General features: G+C 38.1%; 1 protein-coding gene across 2 annotated transcripts in view; it reads right to left on the bottom strand.

Moving 5' to 3' along the window:
* The window catches only part of GREB1L (GREB1 like retinoic acid receptor coactivator), a 144,280-nt gene that overhangs the window by 35,899 nt on the left and 85,965 nt on the right, over positions 1-22,416 (bottom strand). The window contains exons 5-15 of one of the 2 annotated variants that reach the window (XM_075023099.1): positions 21,911-22,087; positions 18,950-19,126; positions 16,882-17,004; positions 13,279-13,413; positions 11,228-11,365; positions 10,772-10,891; positions 8,880-9,017; positions 6,932-7,117; positions 1,758-2,084; positions 769-897; positions 45-179 (exon numbers count right to left, since the gene is read on the bottom strand). In XM_075023099.1, the coding sequence (XP_074879200.1) occupies positions 45-179; positions 769-897; positions 1,758-2,084; positions 6,932-7,117; positions 8,880-9,017; positions 10,772-10,891; positions 11,228-11,365; positions 13,279-13,413; positions 16,882-17,004; positions 18,950-19,126; positions 21,911-22,087 (1,785 nt within the window). The remainder of the gene's footprint in view (positions 1-44; positions 180-768; positions 898-1,757; positions 2,085-6,931; positions 7,118-8,879; positions 9,018-10,771; positions 10,892-11,227; positions 11,366-13,278; positions 13,414-16,881; positions 17,005-18,949; positions 19,127-21,910; positions 22,088-22,416) is intronic. The other variant, XM_075023100.1, reaches the window with a different exon arrangement.

Below are 22,416 nucleotides of genomic sequence, written 5' to 3'. Positions count from 1 at the left end.
TAAACTACTCACTTTTTTCACATCTTGCATGTAAAAAAATTTACCTGGTTCTTGTGTAGAAACCATGGCAATCGCCTCCTGAGATGACACACACTCACTAACATCTCCATTAAAGGGAATAATGACACTTTCCCCTCGCTGCTGTAGCATTTTCTCCAGCAGCTTGTCCAAATCATCACCTAGATAAGAATTAGCAACACCAAATTATCTGGAAGCCATTTCAGACAAATGATGTAGAACATTACGTATACACACATGTTCTCACAAAGCTTATGTCGAATCTGCAAAAGGGCAGGGGACTGGAGATACAGGGAAGAGAGGGAGGGAGAATATTTTTCTCTTTTATTTACTGATTTGCCAGTTGAATGAATTCCAAAAAAGAAAACATAGCTGAATAATTTCAGCTCTGTGCCTTTCCAGCTAGCAGTGACAACTGATGATTACAAAGAAACGCATGCTATAAAACAACCTCTAAAACCTGTGCTGAAAGCACAAACAAGAAAAGACACATGCACTTATGGGTGTCCTACCATCACATTCAGCAGTATAAACAGTGTTAAAAATGTTTTGCCACAGGGCAACTCGTACTGCATGGGTGAAGGAGACGAGTGCTCCTTTACACACAGTGAATGGAGAGAAAGAAAGAATGCCTCTCGGGGGAGAGGGCAGAGCTGTATTCATGTGCGCTTTAGCTGCTGAACAGGAGACACACCAACCCTAAATAAATAACTGTCTTGGCTAGAACTTCTGTTTCTTAGGATCACTCACCTAAAGATGTATTCTTGAAATGTGATGCGAGGAAACTAACTTTCCCTGTAATGAGCTCATAACTGATCTCTTTTAAAAATTCACTGGTGGTAAGCATGCTTTCTGCAAGTGCCCTAGATTGATATTGACCTGGAGAAGAGGGGGGAAAAAAGCGAGAGCAATCTTTAACACAGTGCACTATCAACACAACCTTTTCATCCTAGAAGCGTGGGCTGATCTTCAGTCATGGATCTCCACTGCCTTTACCCAGCAGACTGGGAGAGTAGTCTCAAGTCTATTTCGCTAGTGACAGAAGAATTACTTATATTGGTTTAGCACATCCTTTGCAAGCTGTTACCCGTAGTTTTTGGTGACAAATGATACAAAAAAATAAGTATTTGTACCTTAAATGGAATGGAGGATTCTGGGTAAATATGAAAAAGCAATTATTCCTAGTGTGAAAAAAGTAAAAAATTGACATTACTGATTTACCTGCCTACAAAGAAAAGATGACTAGTCAAAATTCAATTCCATTCAGACACACTCATGCACACACAAATATCACAGCCAGTCACCAATGTGGAATTTAAAAATCAACATGGTAAAAAGGATAAAAAGCATGTTCTGTTTTACAGTGGTCTGCAGAAGACTGTGGTCAATCCAATACTGCCGTGTGAAATAACAGAGCTCTTACACAAAACAGAGAAAGATGAACTGACTGTTTTGTCACTGGGTCACTTCAAGATATTTCCTAAGGTAGCCGCACAAACACACAAACTCTTAGGCCTCTCAAGGAGTAGTAATGATTAGCACACAGCTATTTTTCTCGTTCCTCATGCACATCAGTACTCCAAGTCTTGATGGAGGAAGAGTAAACTGGGACATTGCAGCGTAACAACACAACGGAGAATAAAAAGAACAAAAGGGATTTAAAAGCTGGAACAATGACTCGAGCAAATAAATTCAGCAAAATTGCATTGGTATTTGAAGCGTACTGCCAATATACCCACCTAGTACTACTACGCAGAATTCATTTCCTCTTATCTTTGATGCACAAATGGCAACTACATAATCTGGTAGCTTTTGCTGATGTTTCATTTCATTGAGAGACCTCAAGGTCTCCGAGATGCCCTCTGCCAGCGAATTCTGGGTAACAACCACGTGCACAAGGTCCCGGGACACACTAGCGATTAACCTAGCAAGCCAAGGGAGTTGACCTGGTGACACAGAGATACACTGTGTGCTCATTTGCAAGGATCGCTCTCTCAGAGTGAACTCCTGCATAGCTTTCAACATAATCTGCTCAAATTCTTCCCTCAGGGGTATCTGGTCAGGACCTAAATTGAAAACAAACAAACAGAAGAACAGTATTGCATATCAAAATGTTAATGACCAGGAAGAATCACATGTCTGTCTTGATCTGACAAGCTCCTTCACCATATTTTTTACATTGACAAAACCCACTCGCTACTCAGTGGATATTTACCCACATGGCTTATTCTTGGTTTTTCATATTAGAAGTCTCTCTCTCCCACCATCTGCCTTTTTTTTTTTTTTTTTTTTTAAATAGTGAGGTGTTCCATCTCACTCCTAGCTTTTCTACCTTCAGAAACTGGTGGAACAAACTAGGGAGTGCAAAAATATGTGCCTTTTGCCTGGAACAGAAAGATTAATCACATAGCCTGCATATGTTTTTTACAGCAGAAAACTCAAATGCTTATCCTCAGCAGTCTAATCGCAGCCATGCACTATGACAAAGCCTGTCAAGTGGTCTTCGTTTTGCTTTTTCTCATCATGCATAAAAGTAGACTAAGCATGGATGTAAATAAACAGGTTTGACCTCTTCTTTTACTTTAGCTAAATTAGATTTAAAAAATCTTCAAACTTCTAATGTAAACAGGTATATCAACTTTAGATTTTCATTCCTCATTTGTAAACTGTATTGCGAACTTGAATCGGAAAATGGAAATATAAGCTATCCTGTCTTAGCATCAGTCCCCCAACTTAGCTTCAGTTAACATTTTGCTCAGTAAGATTTGTTTCATTGTCAAAGATACTCAGGAACAGATAATAATATTCATGAACACAGAGTAAGAAGTAACCATAGCTTAAATTGCCAAGATCTCATGTCGGTGCCAAAGGAGACAGCTTCACGCTTCAGCAGCTTGCTTTTCTATGACAAAAAGGGGGGCTTAAATACCAGAGATATGTGAAATGCTGGGTTTAGTTTTAGGTTTTCTTTCAGGGCCAAAGTCAACAAGCAAAAAGGGCAGTGAAAAAAAGGAAACAGAAAGGTTGTGTGAGAAGCAGGGCAGGGAGCATGTAAATAACCTACAGTACAGAATATGTAAAAACTGCCGCCTGTTGTCATTTTGCCTTTTTGAGAAGTAACATATGGAGAGTGTCACTATCCAATTACCATAGGATGGTAGGACAAGTATAGACTTGTAAATGCAAGGCTGTTTTCATTTTTGATAAAAACAAAAAGTTCTGATGAGTCTAATTTAATGCAGCGTGGGCATAATTCTCTCTTTATAGTTCTCTTTTTTGGAAGTATATTTTCTTTCCCTTCTAAGAAAACATCACACATTCTAGGTCTTTGAAGATCTCAAAACAGAAAGAAATAGACATTTATTGACAGAGAGATAAATCTTCTTCTGCAGAAATAAAGTCTATCTACAACACAACCACCACAACAAAAAAATATGTTATACACTAAAAGAAAGAAAAGCAAGCTTTTGCTGATTGAGGGAGGTTACTTAAGAGACAGGCTCTAGACACAGGGGTCATCATGAATCCAAGAAAATGAAAATAGTTGTACAAATGGAAAGACTTCTGTATGAGAACACATGGAATTTCATTCAGATAATTTATAAGAGAAAAACTTTTAAAAATACTTAGTTATCAGAAAGGCACTGATACTGAAATTAGTGAAGTGTTTAATACCACACTTGGCTCGTGGCAGTCTTTCTCTACAACTATCCAGAAAAATAATGGAACTACTATCAGATGAGATGGAAGGCAAAATGATAGATACAGATTTTGATTGTGAACAGTTTCATAAATACATATCAGGAATCTGTCAAGGTTAAAAGGGAATATTTGGAAGCTTCTGTACAGAAATGAGTATGCAAAGGGTCATCTTGACTTCAGAAAACAAAACTGCAAAACAAATAATACCATAAAATATTAGTATCTGAAAAAGAGCTTATTAACATAGTTATGCTTCCAAAAACACCTACAGTTTAAGACAACAAATTCAAATGTCATCCATTTCTGGGTAGACACACTTCACAGGGCATCCCACAGAGAACTACTCCCCCAACCATTTAAGACCAGGAGAATTGCTGGGATAACCTCTTGCTTTGAGTGTCTGAATACCCCTTACACTGAAGACAGAGGCTTGTTCCTGCTTTGAGTCTGGATGTGCATTCAGATACTGAAACTACAAAAAAACCTCTGGGTGTCACAGCATACACATAGTCAAAGCGATTCAAATGTACCACAACAAGAGAGAAGGGAGAATAATTTTATAATTCTAAACAGGTAGTTAACAGAAGGTCCAGAAATCTCCTCCAGCTGAAAAACCAAAACACAGACCTTAGCACTGCGAAGGATGAGATTGTTTGTAGAAACGGTGGTGCAATAGTAAAAAGCAGACAATTACAAATGACAGAATGTAACCCATACTGCAAATATGCACATTTTGAGGTATAAAAACAAAGCTTGCGAATACTTCACTATGAATGCTGCCAAAGATAACAAATGTGAAACTGAATAAGTACAGGAGACAGACTGTAAATACCACTGAAATCAAACACAGCTCTTGATTTTTTTTTACTTATTCCTTTATCACAGTGAGTGGAATTTATTTATAGCAATGCTATTTCTCACAATCACAGCTTTAACTGTGTATAGTCTACACAGCAGGTTTAAAATGAAAGCATCAGAAATACACTTGTTTTGTTTAATTTGATTTGTAATATCGTTGTGAAATTGCTCAGCTGATTTCTGAAAACACAACAGCATTACCCTATAATTAATAGTGTCATAATCTTACAGGAAAACTGAAAGGAATTCTCAGATATATCTTTTTTCAAAAAAGGAGCATTTTCATAAATAATATTCTTATCATCTGTGATCACAGTCATCTGCAAACATATTTTGTACAGGTAGCAAGATCTGAAAAGAATAGTCAAGACTCAGTATCTATTTCACTCTTCTGTCTGCTTTTTTATCTTTGCCTTTATCTTAATTCTTTCACAATATGCTCCAGAAAAAAGGAGTAACTTTTTAGTCCTACTTTCTCAAGAAAAAAAAAGAGGCTCACACGAGTAAACTGTTAATTTATGTATGTATTTGCCTCTTCTCCTTGTCAAATACTTTTGAAGCTGGCTGTCCTCCAATCATCTTTAATCTGCTTTGATTTTATAAAACGGGATAAAGGCTACAGTTCAGTGCAACTGTCACAATTCCAACAGTTTTAAGTTTGTAGCAATATTCAAACCAGCAACATGTTTTGATCACCATGCTCTGCAGAATATTTTTACTTTTCTCCTCATTAGGCTCTTTCATCTTACAGTGCTGGCACCCATCTCCACATGAGGCCAAACGGAAAACTATTCAGCTTTGCACAGCTAAGAACAAAAGCCAAACTAAACACCTGCTAATAAGGGAAATGCTTTATGTTGAAGGCATGGTGCTCGCTAGACACAGCTCAGTTCAGCTCCAGAAGCTTTGCATGAAGCCTCCTCTAGTTTGCAGCAAGTACAGACTTGCTGCATCCATCTACGGTTGGATTTGCTCTTGGAGTGTTGTTCACTGACTCAGTGAGTTTCAAGAAATAGTTTATTTTTAATTGGAAATGCTGCATCAGCTGACTACCTGTTTCCCCACAGGAAATTTGCAGGCTGCCTCTATCAATCCAGAACTGTGTGAAGCAGCTGGTTTTAACATGAAGACTCTACAAACTTTCCAATGAAGATGAAAAACTCAGATAACAAATTTAAGCCCACTGAGAGAAGGGCAACAGAAAAACATTCAGCCTGTAAAAAATAAAGAAAACCTCTGTCAGTTCTAACATGGCATCCAATGGACTATTGAGGCAGAGAATGATAAATAAAGCAAATGAGTCACTTAGAGAGTATTACAACACAGCAAATAGCCTCCTTCCTGTCTGTAACAGTACTGCATCAAGGGAGAAAAGCAAATCGTAAGAATCCATGGGTAAAACCTGCACAGAGCACATTTGCTCCCCAATTTATAGGGTTATCACCAGTTGTGCTTCTTTTGAAACATTTGCACATTTCATACCATTATGAATTACAGATGCCCTAACAGAAGCCCAGTGCAGGAAAAGCAGTGTGCTTTTCACAAAAGTTATTTCACACTCCTCTATGATAGGCAGCATCTTTTCAAATACAGAAGTTAAGACTGAGACTGCTGTGAGAAGTTTCCCAACACTATCTTGCATTATTCTTTAACTTCTAAAATCTTACTGTTAACACTGCCGCTTTTTACTCTAAGGTCAGGAATAATTTCTGGACCTGCAGTAAGAGAAAGAAAATGTGGTTTGCTGATTTGCTCTCAAACTTGCAAAGAGTCCCTTTCAAAAACATTTACAAGATGTTAACACTGCTGCTTTTTACTCTAAGGTAGGGAAAAATGTCTGGACCTGCAATAAGGGAAAGAAAATGTGGTTTGCTGATTTACTCTCAAACTTGCAAAGAGTCCATTTGAAAAACATTTACAAGAATGAGATATTCACTGAATCACTTGCCTTAGTCTGAATAACAAATGTGGTTTTCATGTAAACGGTGCTGTCAGCAAAACAATGATGACCATCACACATCTGCCAGCATTTGTCACAAAACTAAATAAAGAGCTGTGATAACTGATGGTTTAATACCCTAAGCAAATGAGTTATCTGCATTGCAAATCCATTTTCACAAAGGTGACCTGGTCAATCCCCATATGGAGACCAGAAGCAGTATCAGCCTTTAAATTCGCTTTGCGTCTTCAGTCTGATGAACAAAGTAACAAAGTCACACACACTAGATGGAGCCACTTACCTCTTCCAGGCACAAAAATAGCCAGAAATTGGCTCTGAAACCGACATAAAGAGGGTGGGGAGAAAAAAAGGACAATCACAAATAAAAACAAGTGCTTATGACAAATTGCTTACCTAGTTGGACAAGATACTGGATAGTTAAAAGAATCATGTTCTCCACACTTAGCAGCTGACTGCTGGTCAAACCCAAGAGATCCAAATCCTTGTTTTCCAGCTGTGGAACCTTGTAGCAATTCACCAGCAAGGGACTTACAACAATATCACCAACATTTCCATAGAAATAAGGTAAAGTGCCATAACCTTTGATAAAGGAAACAAACCCCCCCCAGAAATTTACAAAATATGCCACTGCATGAAATCTTGCACAATGTATGCATTTCCAAACTTCTCCTTAATGTTATCTTGCAAAATATACTGCATCAGTGACTGTTCTTGGCATTATAATTGCTTACAAAATAAATGAGATAGGCCAGTGATCCTTTGCTGTATTTCACAAGTGATCAGATAGATTTGCAAAAACTATCAATAATTGGATACCAGCAGGATAATAATTATTGTTATGCAAATACAGATGAGAATATTATCTATTTGTGTCTTATCCTGACCTTTAAATACAGATTCTCCATAATACGGTGTACAAAAAAGAAAAATCAATGGAAGCAAAAGTACATTGATCTTAACATTATAAAAGCAGCATAAGTCACATTAGCATTGATTCAGTTACTGTGGCATTGCTGTGATTGATTTAACTTTTTTTTGCCACTTTTCCATTCTGTTTTCATAAACAGGTTAAATAAACGTTAACAACTAAATTGATGTTCTGTAAGGTAAAGCACATGAGCACAGGCTAACTCCTCTTTTCCTTGAGGATGTTTTCATTTAAAAAAAAAATCCACACAGGTTTTGCCAAACCCATCCATTTAGGTACATCTGGTTCTGTACTATTAATAGGACACTGTTTCTCAGGGCCACTAACATTTAGCCTAACTGAGGACTTCATTGGCAACTCTCCAAGAGCCTAAGGGCTGCATTCAATTTGCACTTAAGCTGATGACTGTAGGCACCTTTGTCTTTAATAAGGAAGTGTTTCTCTGAAAACCGTTAAAGCACCATGCTAGAGCTTTAGAATAGGCTTCCAGAAAACAACGCTAAGCAAAACAAACTAGAAGTGTAACCCTGTCCTTGATGGATTTACTAGTGTAGATGGCCCTGTTAATTCTCTGGGAATTGTGTGTATTAGGCTTATCTCTGCAAGTGAGGATTTGAAGAACTTCTCCATTTCTTCAGCAATGATAAATTATTCCATGGATTGTATTGACAGGCATGTTATGTTAACAGTGAAGCTACTTTATACAACCATCTGTACTATGCTGGACTGAGAAGAGATCTAGAGTCAAAAAAAAAAAATCACTCATCAGAATTTTGGCAGTACTAGCTGACCTGTCTTTTGTTATATAGTATGCCCAAATAGCTCAGGTTGAAAGTGATATACACATTATGAGTCATACTTTTAAAGTAAAAGCAATGTTTTTCTAAGGGTTAACAATATACTTTATACAGGTAAAGGATTTTAAAAGCCTGATCTGTTATCTCAGTTGCTTACAAGAAGTATGGACTATAAAAGACAAAAAGTTAGTTATTGTTTACTTCTGATTACTCAGTTCAAATCAATTTTCTGGTTCTCATGCAGAATCCCTGGGCTTCAAGATCTGGACTATAAATGCTGCAGGAAATATTTGCTTGTTTTGTAAGTTGTTTATACTGGAAAGCTATTTTCACTACATGGAGGTATTTCTGTTGCTGGACTGTACAAAACTTCAGTTTGGCCAGACATTTTGCATAAATTTGACATAGTCGTGACCCATTTGCAAATCAGGTTCTCCAGAAATCGCTTAACTTCTGATTTTAAATGTTGAGCAACTAAAGCAAACAATCCATGACAAACTGACTTCATATTGTACTGAATGCCAGAACCAACAAAAGGAAATCAAAAAACCCCTTCTCCTAGGGGAGCATGTATTTGTTCAAAATGCAGCATTTGATTCCCCAGTGTAAGACTTACCTATCAGAATCACTGGTCTGACTCCTGAGTTATTCAGCAGGTTTTCAGGAACTATTACAGTCTCCCCTGCTGGGATGGGTTGAGGCTGTAAAATTCCAGTTAGCATGGATTGAGGAACTGGGACTGACAAAAGAGGGTCTATAAAATAAAGAAAAGAGAAGCTTCCATTACTAAAAGGCTCATACTGTGATTTGGCCGTATGAACAAATAAAAAAAAAAACCACTGCAGATCACTAACTGTAATAAAATTCAAAAGGTCTCTGCATTTCCTGCTATAGTTTTAAGTAATTTAAATTAAGAGCCTATATCCTCCTGTAGTCCCACCCCTAAAATAAAACTTTTTCTGACCACTGTATTGTTGGTGGGAATGAGAGAGAAAACACAAGTTTGAATATGCTTCTTTAAACAAAGCCAAGTACTATGCCAAAAGGCCACCTCTAAGATGGAGGCTATTTCTCAATATTGCCTCCCAATACAAGGGAAGAGACTGTTCTGACTTCTGACCTAGAATATATGTAGATAAGAAAAACAAAAACAGGCCAAAATCTCAAAGCTGTCCTTGGAGAGTTATTACAAGGATAAAAACTAGGCTTTACTCATGAAAGAGCAAGAGCAGCTTTCACAAGTAAAAAGAAACAAAGTGCAAGAATTTTGTAATCTGTAATCAGGTTTCAGTGTGAGGTCTGCTTCAGAAGTTTCTCAGGCTTCATTTGGTGGTTTGTAACAAACTTTTCAAACAATGCCATCAATAGAAAAGCATCAAAGGCAGCATGAATGAATCCATGTGTTTTAGCAGTGGAAACTGTTTATCAAACAGAAAAAAATACTATGAAAGACACATGGAAAATGGAGTACACAGACGAGGTAGTAGATTGGCGGAAACAAACTCAACAAAAGGGGGAGATTGCCTTGTATCAGGTATCTTCAGCAGGTCTCTGAAGCTAGAAACCTACAAAAGCTGCGATTGATTTGAGGTGCTCAAGTAGGCAGGCCTGCACTACCATGTAACCCTTCTTCCTATAATGAGTATCTCTGAAAATTCATTCCAAAATATCTCTAAACCAAGCCTTCCAAAGCAGAGTTAAAAATACATTGTGCATGTTAACAAATGGCTTTTTTTCTTCCTTGTATGTTTATTCTCTCACTCTATAGAGACAGGAATAAGTAATTGTTTATTCCCCTTTACAAAGTATGCTGAATCCCACAACTGAAAAGTGCTGAAATAGTGAACAGTTTTATTAATAGTTATGTATAAAGAGGTACCTACATGGAAATTGATGAGTATTCACACATACATGTGATTAATCCTATTTCATATCATGATGTTACATATCCCTCCTACAAGCTCTTCCATGCACAACAGATATTTGGTCTCACAAACTTCATGCTTTTAACTGAAGATGACCTAGTGGACATCAGTGTCCTCTGTTAGGCCAAAGTTATATAAAGCCTTTTTTTCCTGTGAAGGAATGGAGTGTACAGTTTCTGTAGCATGCCACACTAGACAGACACAACATCCAAGGTGAAGGCTAATGAAAATCCTTGAAATATGTTCATATATCCATACACTTGTACAATTTTAGAAGAACTGAGTTACATTTGGGGGACTTAGATAGCTTTGGATTTTTATTAATATTATTTGCATCTTCCTTTCCTCTCTCTCCTCCAACAGTTTCATTTTCCCCGTGTTCCATCTTAGATTATGGCAACAAGGACCAGACAATCATGTGTGCTTTTCTGGGGCATCTGAAAAATTCTCCACGGTGTCCTTAACTACTTCAGCAAGGTCAGTTATGTTTTCTGTGCAACACTTAAGAGAAGCAGCATAGGGCTACCGGTCTGGCTGACTACAGGTTTTTCCAAATGACATCTCTGTATTATTCAAGTTTTACCTGTTCTTGCTGAAGGCCGAACTGTAGGAACAGGTACTGCTAAACCAGGAGGTGGGACTGGGGACCCAGGAGACCATCCCCGGTGACGTTTCTTTGGTGGTCCAGAATTGGACATTGACGCTGAGAAGGAAAGCAAAAAATAATTCTAAACCCATCCTCTCAAATGACCAGATTCCAGCCCACATTTCCATTTCACACTGGTGTTTAGCTGGTATCACATCACAGAGCACCAGAGGTTTACACCCAGATTTACACGAAGCCAGACTATGAAGTCAAAGATGTTGTTACCTGTGTTAAGAAGTACAATGTTATCATTAATGGTCATGCCAAAAGCCAAATGGGTCTGTAAAGACTGAATTGTAGAAACAGGTATGATGGGAAGAACAACAAAATCTCAAATTTCAGGCTCAACAGCCAGTGCAGCTTAAAATAAAAGAACAGAGAGGTTTTCTTTACCTTGGTCTCCAGCTGCACAGCCAGGACTTGGAGATGTCGAGTGAGGCATTGGCCGAGAGGCTGTTGAACTCAATACATTATTTCTTCCTCCATTAGCGTTTCCATTAGCAACATCAGTGGCACGCAGTGAAAGAGGAGCTGAGTATAATAAAATACAGAGCATGTGGCTTGAGACAATCTTGAAAACAAACAAACAAAATAATACAGCCACATGCAGACACAAAAGAACAAGGCAAGATGCGTGACTGAAAGAAACATACTCCAGGGAAAGCATGAAGTGTACTTGGCAGAGAATAATTTGGGCACAGGCTGCAAAATCCTAACCTTGAAATGAGGTCTCCAGATTTCAGGGTGGGGAGGATAGGTGGAATAAAAAAATCCCAAACTTCACCAAAATAAAATAGAAAACTACAAACAAAAAAAATTATTGGAAAGCTTGTGACACATTTTTTTAGATGCTGAAAATTTAAAAAAATGCATATCATTAATTCAGTTTATAAAGATTTGTAAGCCACTTTGGTGCATCTATATATTTTTCCCCCAGTTGTCCATGTGCCATACACAGTAATTCACTACGTGGCTCTCATCTAAAGCCTTAGCAAAGGAGACTGGACAGGGAAGATAGGGCAGTTTGCTGTAAAGTATACATGGTCTGAGCATTACTGAGGCAAAGGATGCTTAATTTTGCTACCTCTGCCTAAGATGATCCTTCAGTCCCAGCAAGGCTGACACCCTGGCAGGACCCACTATATCCAGATCACAAAATAAAACTACAACAATGGAGGATCACAAGAAATTATCCTCACACTTCTGAGCTCCTTCTTATTGTTTTTCAGAGCCTAATTTTTGCAGAAGAAAAAAAAAAAGGTACAAACTGCATAGAGCAGACATGAAGCCCAGTGGGGACTACAGCTCCTTGCCATTATCTGCCAGCTCCATAATGATTTAGCCCCCAGGAACATACTCCAGGAGCAACAGCAGGAGATGGTGCAGCAGCTTGCTGATGTCAGCTGCAATAGAAAGCATTTGAGATGTGGGTATTTGGCTTAAAACAATGCAATGTGGAACTCTCCAACCACAGTCATCCAAATAAATTGAGGCACAAGATTCTCAGGTTGCCAGTTAGCAAAATTTGAATAACATCACTTGCCCATTGCAAGCTCCCCATTTGTACTGAGTCAACTATTTGGTATAGACAGATATGGTGGATGTGGGTCAGTCACAGAAGTGGTTGAAATAGTGTGAAGTAATTTCAGTGCAAGATAAATTCTCTTACACAGGTATGGAGGGGAAAAGAGTATTTTACACAAAGAACTGTTAACGATTCATCAGATACAACATAATAATATTATGTACATATAACAACATATGTTGTATAAAATAGCATATATAATACATCTTGTATAAAATGTAACGTTCATGTGCATATATAAACCAAATAAATTTGTATTTTTTCTTATTCAAGCATACTTCCCTGTAATAAGCGTGATGCGTTTTTTTTCATTGCTTAAAGGACTAACCAGCTAATGTAATAAACAATCAGAATACCACAACAGAGTACCAGCAAGGGATTTAGATGCCACAGTTGAGGGTTTTAATTATTAAACACACAATACAGAAATAAATAATTAAAACAGCACAGATATTAAAACTCCTTTAAATGAGACTAAATTCCATTAGATGTATGTGGAGGAACTGTACCTGTTACAGATGCAGAACAACACACAGCTCTCAGTTACTGAGGCAAGAATCAGTGTGATATCAAGAGGTGACTTCTATGCTCTTTTAGATATCTTAGAAAGCACAAAGAGGGATATGACATGCACTTTTACCAGAATGTCAAATCTGAAAGCCAAGGCGTGGCTCAGTTTGGGGACAGTAATGGCCATGGATAATTTCTGTTCAGAGGACCACAAGAATACGAGAGATTTGCAGAATGCTAGTGAATGTTTTCCTTTCCTTTTTCCACCAAAAAGATGACTCCCTTATTTCTTGGCTGTTAAGCTGGTAATTCCCTTGGCTCTCAGCTATCTTGGAAAGCAAAGCCATACCTGCAGAAAATGCCTTTCCTACGAGCTGTACTGACAGAGCCAGAGGTTTCACAATGTTCTTGTTCCGGGATGGGTCTTGAGTTCCACTTAAGTTAACAGCAGAAGATGATTTTGCTGGACTGAATACTGAAGAATCTGAGAAAAGAAGTTATTTAATTAAGTAATGATTAAAAATTATATATATATGTGCATATATAATTTGTAGTACATACACACAAACAGTCATACACATTTATCTAAACTCATGTCTGCATGTAATGCAAACAATTTTTTTACACTCCTAAGAAATATGCGTATATCTGTATTTTTTAGGAGTTGTAACAAACATTTAACTGGACATTTCTATAGAATTTTATAATCTACTGAACCCATCATTGATCTCTTCTACAATATTTTGCATTCACATACACTCAAAAAATATTTTAACTGCAGAAAGAGCTATGTCATTGCTCCTTAAAATACCCCCGTGGGATAGGCAAGTAAACACAGTTATCCCATGTTACAGATGTGAAAGCTAAGGCAAAGAGCTTATGTGACTTGCCCCCCAGCAAGCATAGGGAATAAGCATTGGAATAAGTTGCCTAAAAAGGTTGTGGGATCTCCATCACCTAAGATTTTCAAGAACAAATTATTGAACCTCTGTCAGACACAGCTGAGCTTGACTTAGGCCAGAAAAAAAATATTATCAAATACATAACCTCCTTACAGCACTACTGTCTAAAAGGCTATGAAAAGTGTATGTCTGTTTATAAGTCTGGGTAAGAAATGCAGGGTATCTGAACCCAAACTCATTGCATGAATTAACAAACAGCAACTCCTTAGAGCACTTTACCAAGGCTGAAAAATATAAACCTTATTTTATAGATGGATAAACTGAAGAACAAACAAATTCTAATACTTGCCCAATATTAAACTGTAAATCAGAACTGATTCCAAACCTCTCAGCATGTAGGCCCCTACTTTAACATCAGGCATTTAATATCCACAATTTACTTGAAAAACAATTCAACATTTGGATGCCGATACACTTACAAATCTAAATTCTTAACAGGAGTGAAAGAATATTAACTCAGCATCTGTCCAGAAAGTAGTTTGCAACAAGCAGGCAAAGTAGGCTAAGTTCACCTACAGATGTCCTAGTAAAACAGCCAGGTAAAGAAAACAGAAGGCAAAGACCAACTTGATCCACCAACTACAGTCACCCTCAGGACACACACCATTTGTCAAAAGAGGATGGGGAGGAGAGTCTGCTTTGCGAGACAGAGTAACTAAGATGGGGAACAAACACAGAAGCCTCTGCTGCTGCCGCTCCACCAGAAAACCTTGTCCATATTCACAGGAAATATGCTGAAGGCTATCAAAATAGACCACCAGGGTCAGGGACTTTGGAGGAAAACACTGGTGTGTCATTAAATATGATGTAGCAAATATGCAGTGTTCAAGTTTTCCTCAAAGTAAACTGTCCAGAAGCTTTGGGGTTTTTTTCTCTCTCTCTAGTTCTAGTACATTTTCTTGAAATTTTATCTATGAACACAGATGTCGCTGGTATATGTTTAAACATCACACTGGTACCTAAGCAGAACTTGTAGTACTACCAGTTATTAAAATTGTTCATCTTTCTGTTGTAAAACACTATTTCTAGTTGCTTAACACCCTTTTAACACCTGAAATGAAGTTTTCCCTCGTGTGTCTGCCTAGAACTGAATTCTTTATACTGTTCAAGGTTTCAGCCATTTTTCATTGCCAGTCACCTCTCCTTTGCAATGGAACTGTAACTTCCCACACCATTTTGAAAGCGGAACCTGACACCGGACTGCAATGTCATGGCCACACCTTACCGTCAACTTTAACTACGGTATTTCAAAATTCTCTTGTACTCTAATTTCTACCACAAAATTACCATTTCAATGCAATACTCTTGAGTGTGCCAATAACTATCTACCTACAGGTATCTTCTAGAACTCAGAGACTGAACTGCTCACTTACAAGGGCAGAAACCAGAAATATTTACACAACCTTAAAAGGAAAAAATAGGTATGAGTTGACAACAAACTGAAAACAATTTCAGAAAGCAACTTGCTAGTAAGTAGTCCTGTTTTAAAACAACTGAGAAGTCAACTCAAAGTACAAACAGCTATGCAGAGCCTAGGAGAGAAAAAGTCAGACCTCCATCATAGGTGACCCATGTCAGAATTCATGCCACTGAAAAAAGGTGCTCTCGCCCCTTCTCCCAGTCACAGGGGATTCATATGTATGCATGTGGTATTATCTTCACTAGAAGATAACAGCAGAAGGAGATGAAAAGGTTTTGACAACATGACCTAAGAGTACAAACAGTAACACACAGAAACACCAACCAGACTGAAAATCACAGTGAGTGATAAGGAAAAAGCAGTATATAAAAGGTGTATCTATTAAATTGGCAGGTACAATAGAAGACAAAGTTGTGTAAATACTGGATCACTTGCTATTTCAAATAAATAGGTTCTCATGCATCTGCACCGTTCTCATGCCAGGATCTGGAAGCCAAGGGATCATGCAATGAAATGCAGATGTGTTTAAACAACACTCTCATTTAATTTTAACCAAAGCCTAAAGCATATAGCTTCCTAAACAGAGACAGGGGTGACCACTTGGGGAAAGTGTCTCTGAACATACTGATCAGTGATTACAACCTCATAAGAATGCGTATGTTCAGCTTTTGTTTGTTATTCCTTTTTAACATACTTTGTAAGTGGGAAAAAGTATTTTAACAATCTTGTTTTTATATCTGCATTTCATTCTTCTCTAGAGAAATATATATCCTGGTACATACATATCAACCAATTACAACAACTAACAGAAAGTATTCTCCTGTTTTTAATTTTTCAAGAAATAGCACAGACACAAAAACATAACAGCACAGATGAAGCTGCAATAAAGCAATGAGAAAAAAAGCTCGAAGAAAAGCACCTTGGCTATTTGCAATAAAGAAATAGATAAATGAAATTAAGATGCTGCTTCTTTGTCAGCCAATGTCTATTTGATTTTTACAGTTTCTCCTTGTTTAAGTATATCATTAATAGCTTTCTAGAACAGTTATGAGATGCATGTTAGCTCACATAATAAAAAACCACTGTATGTGTATGAGGAAATTGCTATTCTAAGTACACCCTTATGTGAAATAAAATTTAAATGAATAAATAAATAAGCAAGCAAATAAATAAAAGCTGCCCCCCTAACCTGAAAAGGAGATTTATTTTCCTTTTCAAGACAAATAGTCTATATATTACATAAACACTTCCCTCTAAATGTGTAATTCAAGTTTTTTGAGATCCACAAAAAATTAAATGAAACAAACACAGGGAGACACAGGATCAAATAAATTAATCAAAAGATCTTTTAATACTTTTTAATCAACTACTCTTATTAGGACTATGCTAACCTTCAGCCTCACCTGGGTCTTCATCTTTCACAAAGCAAATTTTAAAAGGCACCCTCCCTGCTGTAATCTATCCACGGCTTAAGGTAAATACCCAGTTGTTTACAGCATCCCTGAACCACCGATATCTGAGGTAACTTACCACCCCCAATGGTTATCTTTATAGCACTTTCAGCTCCTACCTGTCTGAGTGAACCCTGATTTGTATCCATTAGCTGATCCACCCTCTGGGGTCGTGGACGGTGACACCGAAGAATTTGGTTTAGCAGAGAGGCTAGCAGCAGATGATTGCCTGCTTCTACATTCTGCAAACGAAGCAGCTACAGTACATATTAACAAGGCCTGCCTTCCAGTAGGAAAGTTCAGCAACACAGTGGCGAAAAGTGACAAAACGTTAAAAGCATACATACAGCACGTACAACAAACAGCGGCAAACGGCAGCATTCAATGAAAATACAGCTCTTGCAGTTTAGTCAACTTTGTCTTCTAATTAAGAAAACCTCCCTGGGGGCCACTCAGAGGGCCAGGCAAATACAGACCAGATGCTGCAAAATGGCAAGAGCCTTCAGTTCGCAGCTTCCAAGAGATTTGAAAGTATTGGACGTATCCCAGGAAACACTCAGTGACTTCTGTGGCACAACCTTTATACAAACCGTCATATGTTGCCCTTTAAAAGGGGAAATTGTGCTGAAACCCAGAGTCTTAGTATGCCTTCACAAAGCCTTCAGGGACATCTCAGCACTATGAGTGTATGTCTGGATGAAAACTGAGTTGAGGGAGGAGAAAGTCACCTTAAAAATCACACATTAATCCATTTTTACAGCTGAGATCTAATCAGGTTTTGTTTGAAGAGAAAGGGGTGTTTAAAAGAATTTCTCTTCTTCTAATTAGACCTTTAATATAAGTAGAGGGTGAAGGGTTATGAGATGGATGGTAGCAATATGGGGATACAGCCTATCAAAATAATGCTCATGAGGTCAATTCTTGATCAATTTTCTAAACTTTCATGGGTGCTCAAAACACTTGCAATCAGCATATAACCAAAAGTGACCCCAATATCTGCCTCTTTCACATGTGCGTTACTCCTGACTGCATTTACCAGGACACACATGAACCCCAACTGCATGAGCATCAGGGACAGGTTTCAGAAAAAGGATTCTAAAAGTAAAATAAGGTTTCCTTTTTCTGTATTTGGAACTTCACTACCAAATTAAATCTTGTAGTATCTGTGAAAAATGCTGCTGAAGAACACATCTACTCTAAAGCAGTAGTTAATTATACTTGCAACTAAGAAAAGCAGCTGAAGCCACAATCCCTTTGAACCACTAACTGATACAATACTATAATCACTCATACAGCTTGGTGATAACCATCTCTTTCTGGTGTCATACTGCTATTCACATGAGGATGTGACTCTTCAGATGTGTGTCAGTCCTCCTGTGGAGCTTCTCCTCTCCTCACATCATCCTCTTTGGAACAACAGGCACCAGATTGAACTCTGTCTTTACTGAGTGAAACCACAGCTGAGGAAGACAGGCAGTCTGCATATATACCAACTTAGTAGATAGTGAGTAGGTAAACCATTCTCTCCTTAAGTCTTTGCATGGCTCTAGCTCCAAAAAACTGCATCCTTCAATAACAGACCCCATGGCTACCTTGGCTTGGGGTCATAAATGTAATCTCTTTAGCACATAACAATATTGCACAAGTTACTCTGGTAGAGGGTAAACCCAAGTGTAAAACACACTGTAAATGGCAAGAGTGTGCAAGATTTCTCCTCTTTCCTTGAGATCAGCGACCTGAGCTTTCTTAATCTTATGGCCTGCTAGCTATCCTCAGGCATTAGACTGATTGAATTGCACCTGCTTAGATGAGTATCAGTGGGAGGCCTAGCTGTGAGTCACCTTGCTTCAGGCACAGAAAAGAATCACCAGACTGAGCAACCCTGTTTCTTCTACCAAGATGGCTGCACATCCTAGGAAGGGCAGATTTAGGGCTCCCACTGAAAGTGCAGGTAGATGGAGGAAGGCCATTTGCGATTGTATGGTTACTATTAGGACTTAAATAAACCTCTTTGGGAAAATTCAGACTTCAGTAAAATCAGTGGGAGTTTTTCCTTCAAGCAGTAAAGAAAGTAATCTTCTATAGTTCCTTTTGAATGCATACATTTTCAATTGCAACTTTCAATTTTCCATTCAACATCACACTAATATAATAAAAACCCCCTAAGTGAATGGGCACCTTTATTACCTTTCCAGCAAATAAGGGGTCCCTTTGACAGTACACCTTGGGAGCTTCTTACTAGGTAGTACTTTAAGTGCTTCTGCTTCTTTGGCTGAGTGGTTAATTTCAGGTTGATATGATTGGAAAACTCTGTGAAGTACCGAAATCCTCTTTCTCCACAGCCTATACAATTCCCAGAAAATCCTGGAAGAGTGAAGCAGAAGATACACATACAGATTAAATTACTTGTACTATCTACTAGCAATAAGGTCACTTTAACCTACCTGCTCATCCAGTTCTGAGAGACTGGAGGCCTTCATCCAGACAGCTTCTGTAGATGCCCTGCACAGCACACGTGTGTCAGGAAGCAGCCAAACATAGGCAAATTTTAGTCTTAGCTTTTCTGAAACTCTTCCATCTTTCTAGGTCATGCTAACTTATGCCAAAATCCTACCACCAATTTTCCACTCTAGGCAGTGCAGAGAGGAATAACTACTTGGCAGCAGGAGAGCTATGATGCCAGGCTAGGAAATTTCCATAAGGAAAAAACCCCAACCCAATCAATTTTTTCTACATTAAAAAAACATGGATTCCAAGCTGCATGCATCTCTCCAAGCAGTGGCTAATCCATAGTAGCCACTGCAACTTCATGTGACTAAAATAAACCTTAATATCTAACAAATTTTCTCGGAGACTCCTTATGCAAAGCACTTTCCAAGTAAGCTGTCACAGCTTATTAAAGTCTTAAAAGCAACCATTTGGTGTCAAGATTTTCATGGCAAAAGTAAGGAGTGCTTCAGAATGTTTTTTAAAACCTACAACTTGTCATGAAAGTAAGAGACTTAGGAACAAAGGCAGAAGACTGCTTTTGTGCAATGTTTCCAACATGGTTTCACAGAAGTGGGTGAAATTTTGAGTTGAGGTCTGGAAGACAGGGTCCAGACTGAGGACAGGGTCCAAACGGAGGATTATAAGCACCCTTGATTTCCAGTGCCATTCACAGCTATGTTAATGGGAATGTTGCATATAGACGGCACCAGTCTAACTTCTCCTAGAACAAAGCACGCGGCATGTTCTGAAATGGGCCTGCCTTAAAATCCTTGTTGTTTGAGTAAGCCCTCTATTATCTCATGCTGAACAACTAAACTCCTCTGGCTTACTTGCCACTCCACTCACCTCTGAATTGCTTTCAACCCTTAATGAAGAAATATTTTATATTCTTTCTGGAACATCAATAATGATTTATAATGTTGCTGGGCAGATTAATAGCTAGCAGAAATACTTCATTTTTCTTTTTTTCTATTTACTAATCAGTTCAAGATCTGTAACAGAACCAATTTTTCATCCTCGCTATTATCATTATTTTCCACAAGGTCAAGAACCTTGGAGAACACTGGTTCCTACACTTACCTGTCAGCCAAATTTGTAGTTTAATGAAAAAGATATTCAGTCTTTTTGACAAAACACATTTTCCAAAAAACTCTTATTAATGAGGCCGTTGTTTTTAGCCTTAATGTGCCTCATTATCATCTTTTACCATCATGTTGCAAGGATGCCAAGAAGTAGATTTCTTTATCCTGTTTCTCCTGGGACTGAATCAGTCCTTCCCTTCTCCCTTAAACCCACAGGAACTATTGGTGCATCTCCATTGTTGTCAGAAACAGTCATCAGGGTCTCACGGAGCTACCAAGTCAACTCTTTACTCATAGGTACAAGTTACACAGGCCTAGAGGCATTTAAATATGTAACATCAGCAATACCAGAACAGAGATGAGAGTCACTTAGCTCATTATCAAATGATATCAGAGATGATAGATGGATACAAAGCTGGGGGGGTGGGGTGGGAGGAAGGCTTACCAACAAAGACAAGTAGTACCACATTTAATCAGACTAAACACCATCTGTCTATCAGATAGTTCTTATTGATCAACTCTTGACACTTCCCCTGCTCAGTGGGAGAGAAGGTCCTCTGAGGATGGTGGTATACACCAGAGTACCCCATGATCCCATATGCCCAACCATACCCAGCAAGGGCACATCACACCACAGCTCCTATCTAACTCAGGCCAGTGGGATTTCTGTCTTAGGTCCAAAGGTTTACAGTGTGTAGTAACATATTAAATGGGTTTAAGGGATAAATAACATTAAAGCACCTAAGTACAAAACCAACGTGCTTTTAATAGTATTGCAAAATATTGCTGGTCTGGACTAGAATTTGAGCAGTATGCTTAAATCAGGGTATTTATGCTTTATTGTAATTTCCTCCCTGTTGAAAGGTCTTTCTGAATATATTCTAGGCACCACAATGACCAGAGGGAGGAATAAGAGAGTAAATTCAAAACAGGCTAAAGGAGCCAAAATACATTAAATCACTTTTACTGGGCTGTTAAAATGTAAACTAGTTGTACGCCAGGCAGGATATCTAGGTGCACATACATCTGTCTTCAGTCACCAAGAAGCATTCTTGTATTAAAATTTAAAGTTCATAAATGTAACCAATTATGATGTGAATGTTTGGGGGGTTTTCCCCCTATGTATTAAATTTTGAGAAGCAAACTGCCCTCAGAGCTCCTATTGAGAACAATGTTCCTGGTGGAGCCAAGGGCAGAATTTGTCCCTTAATCCGCAGAAAAATAGAGAGCTCATCTTCAACAGTGGCAGGAGCATATTTCTTCTTAAATGAAAATGCTGTAAGCATCAATAGAGATAAAGAGTATGTGGATAATTCGCATTTAGAATGCCAGGGCTGCAATTGACTTCTGCCCACACAGAAATCACCGAGCTTCAATTGTGGTTAATTGTGGAATCAGGGACTTGTTGTAAAATGGGCTTTTAAGGCAGGTTCAGCTACAGACTTAATTCAGTAAAAACAAGCCTCTCCTCGACATATTTCTAATAGAAGGTCATTAGCTGAAATTACTTTAGATAACTTTGAACTGACCTTTTTCTCTGAATTATTATGGCATGATTAAAAAAAAAATCTCTTACCTAAAAGTGCATTTTTTCCATGATCATCTGGCAAAAACCGCTTGTCAACAGCGCAGACTAGAATGTGCTCAGGAAGGTTGGGAGATTTGGCTCCTACTAACAAGAAGCCTGCTGGGATATCAATTTGCTCCATGCACAGAGATACTAACCGTAAATCCTTGCCTGCTTGACAAAAACCTAAAAAACAAACCAAAACAAATGATAAATCTACAAAAGATTTCATCTAATTTTTTTCTTTTTATCAGTTACAAAAGCAAATGGGGCTTCACAACTTGATGCTGAAACTGAGGGTTTTAATATATCCTTTTCAAGGGAAATAGAGGAAATGGAGATAGCATCTCATCAGATCCACTAGCTCAGGGTTTCAGAGACAATAGATAAACATTATTTTAAAGAAATCCTGAACACATTCAGGCAGAGAAGAGACATAAGTCTCTAAAGACTAGATATCAAATGGCTTAGAAACTCAATTTTTCAAACACATTCAAAATAAGAAGGGAAGTTCG

This window comes from Buteo buteo, chromosome 3 (assembly GCF_964188355.1).
Source record: "Buteo buteo chromosome 3, bButBut1.hap1.1, whole genome shotgun sequence".
Classification (NCBI taxonomy): Eukaryota; Metazoa; Chordata; class Aves; order Accipitriformes; family Accipitridae; genus Buteo; species Buteo buteo.
Note: the sequence above shows the minus strand (reverse complement) of the source record. Positions and strands in the feature narration are given on the sequence as shown.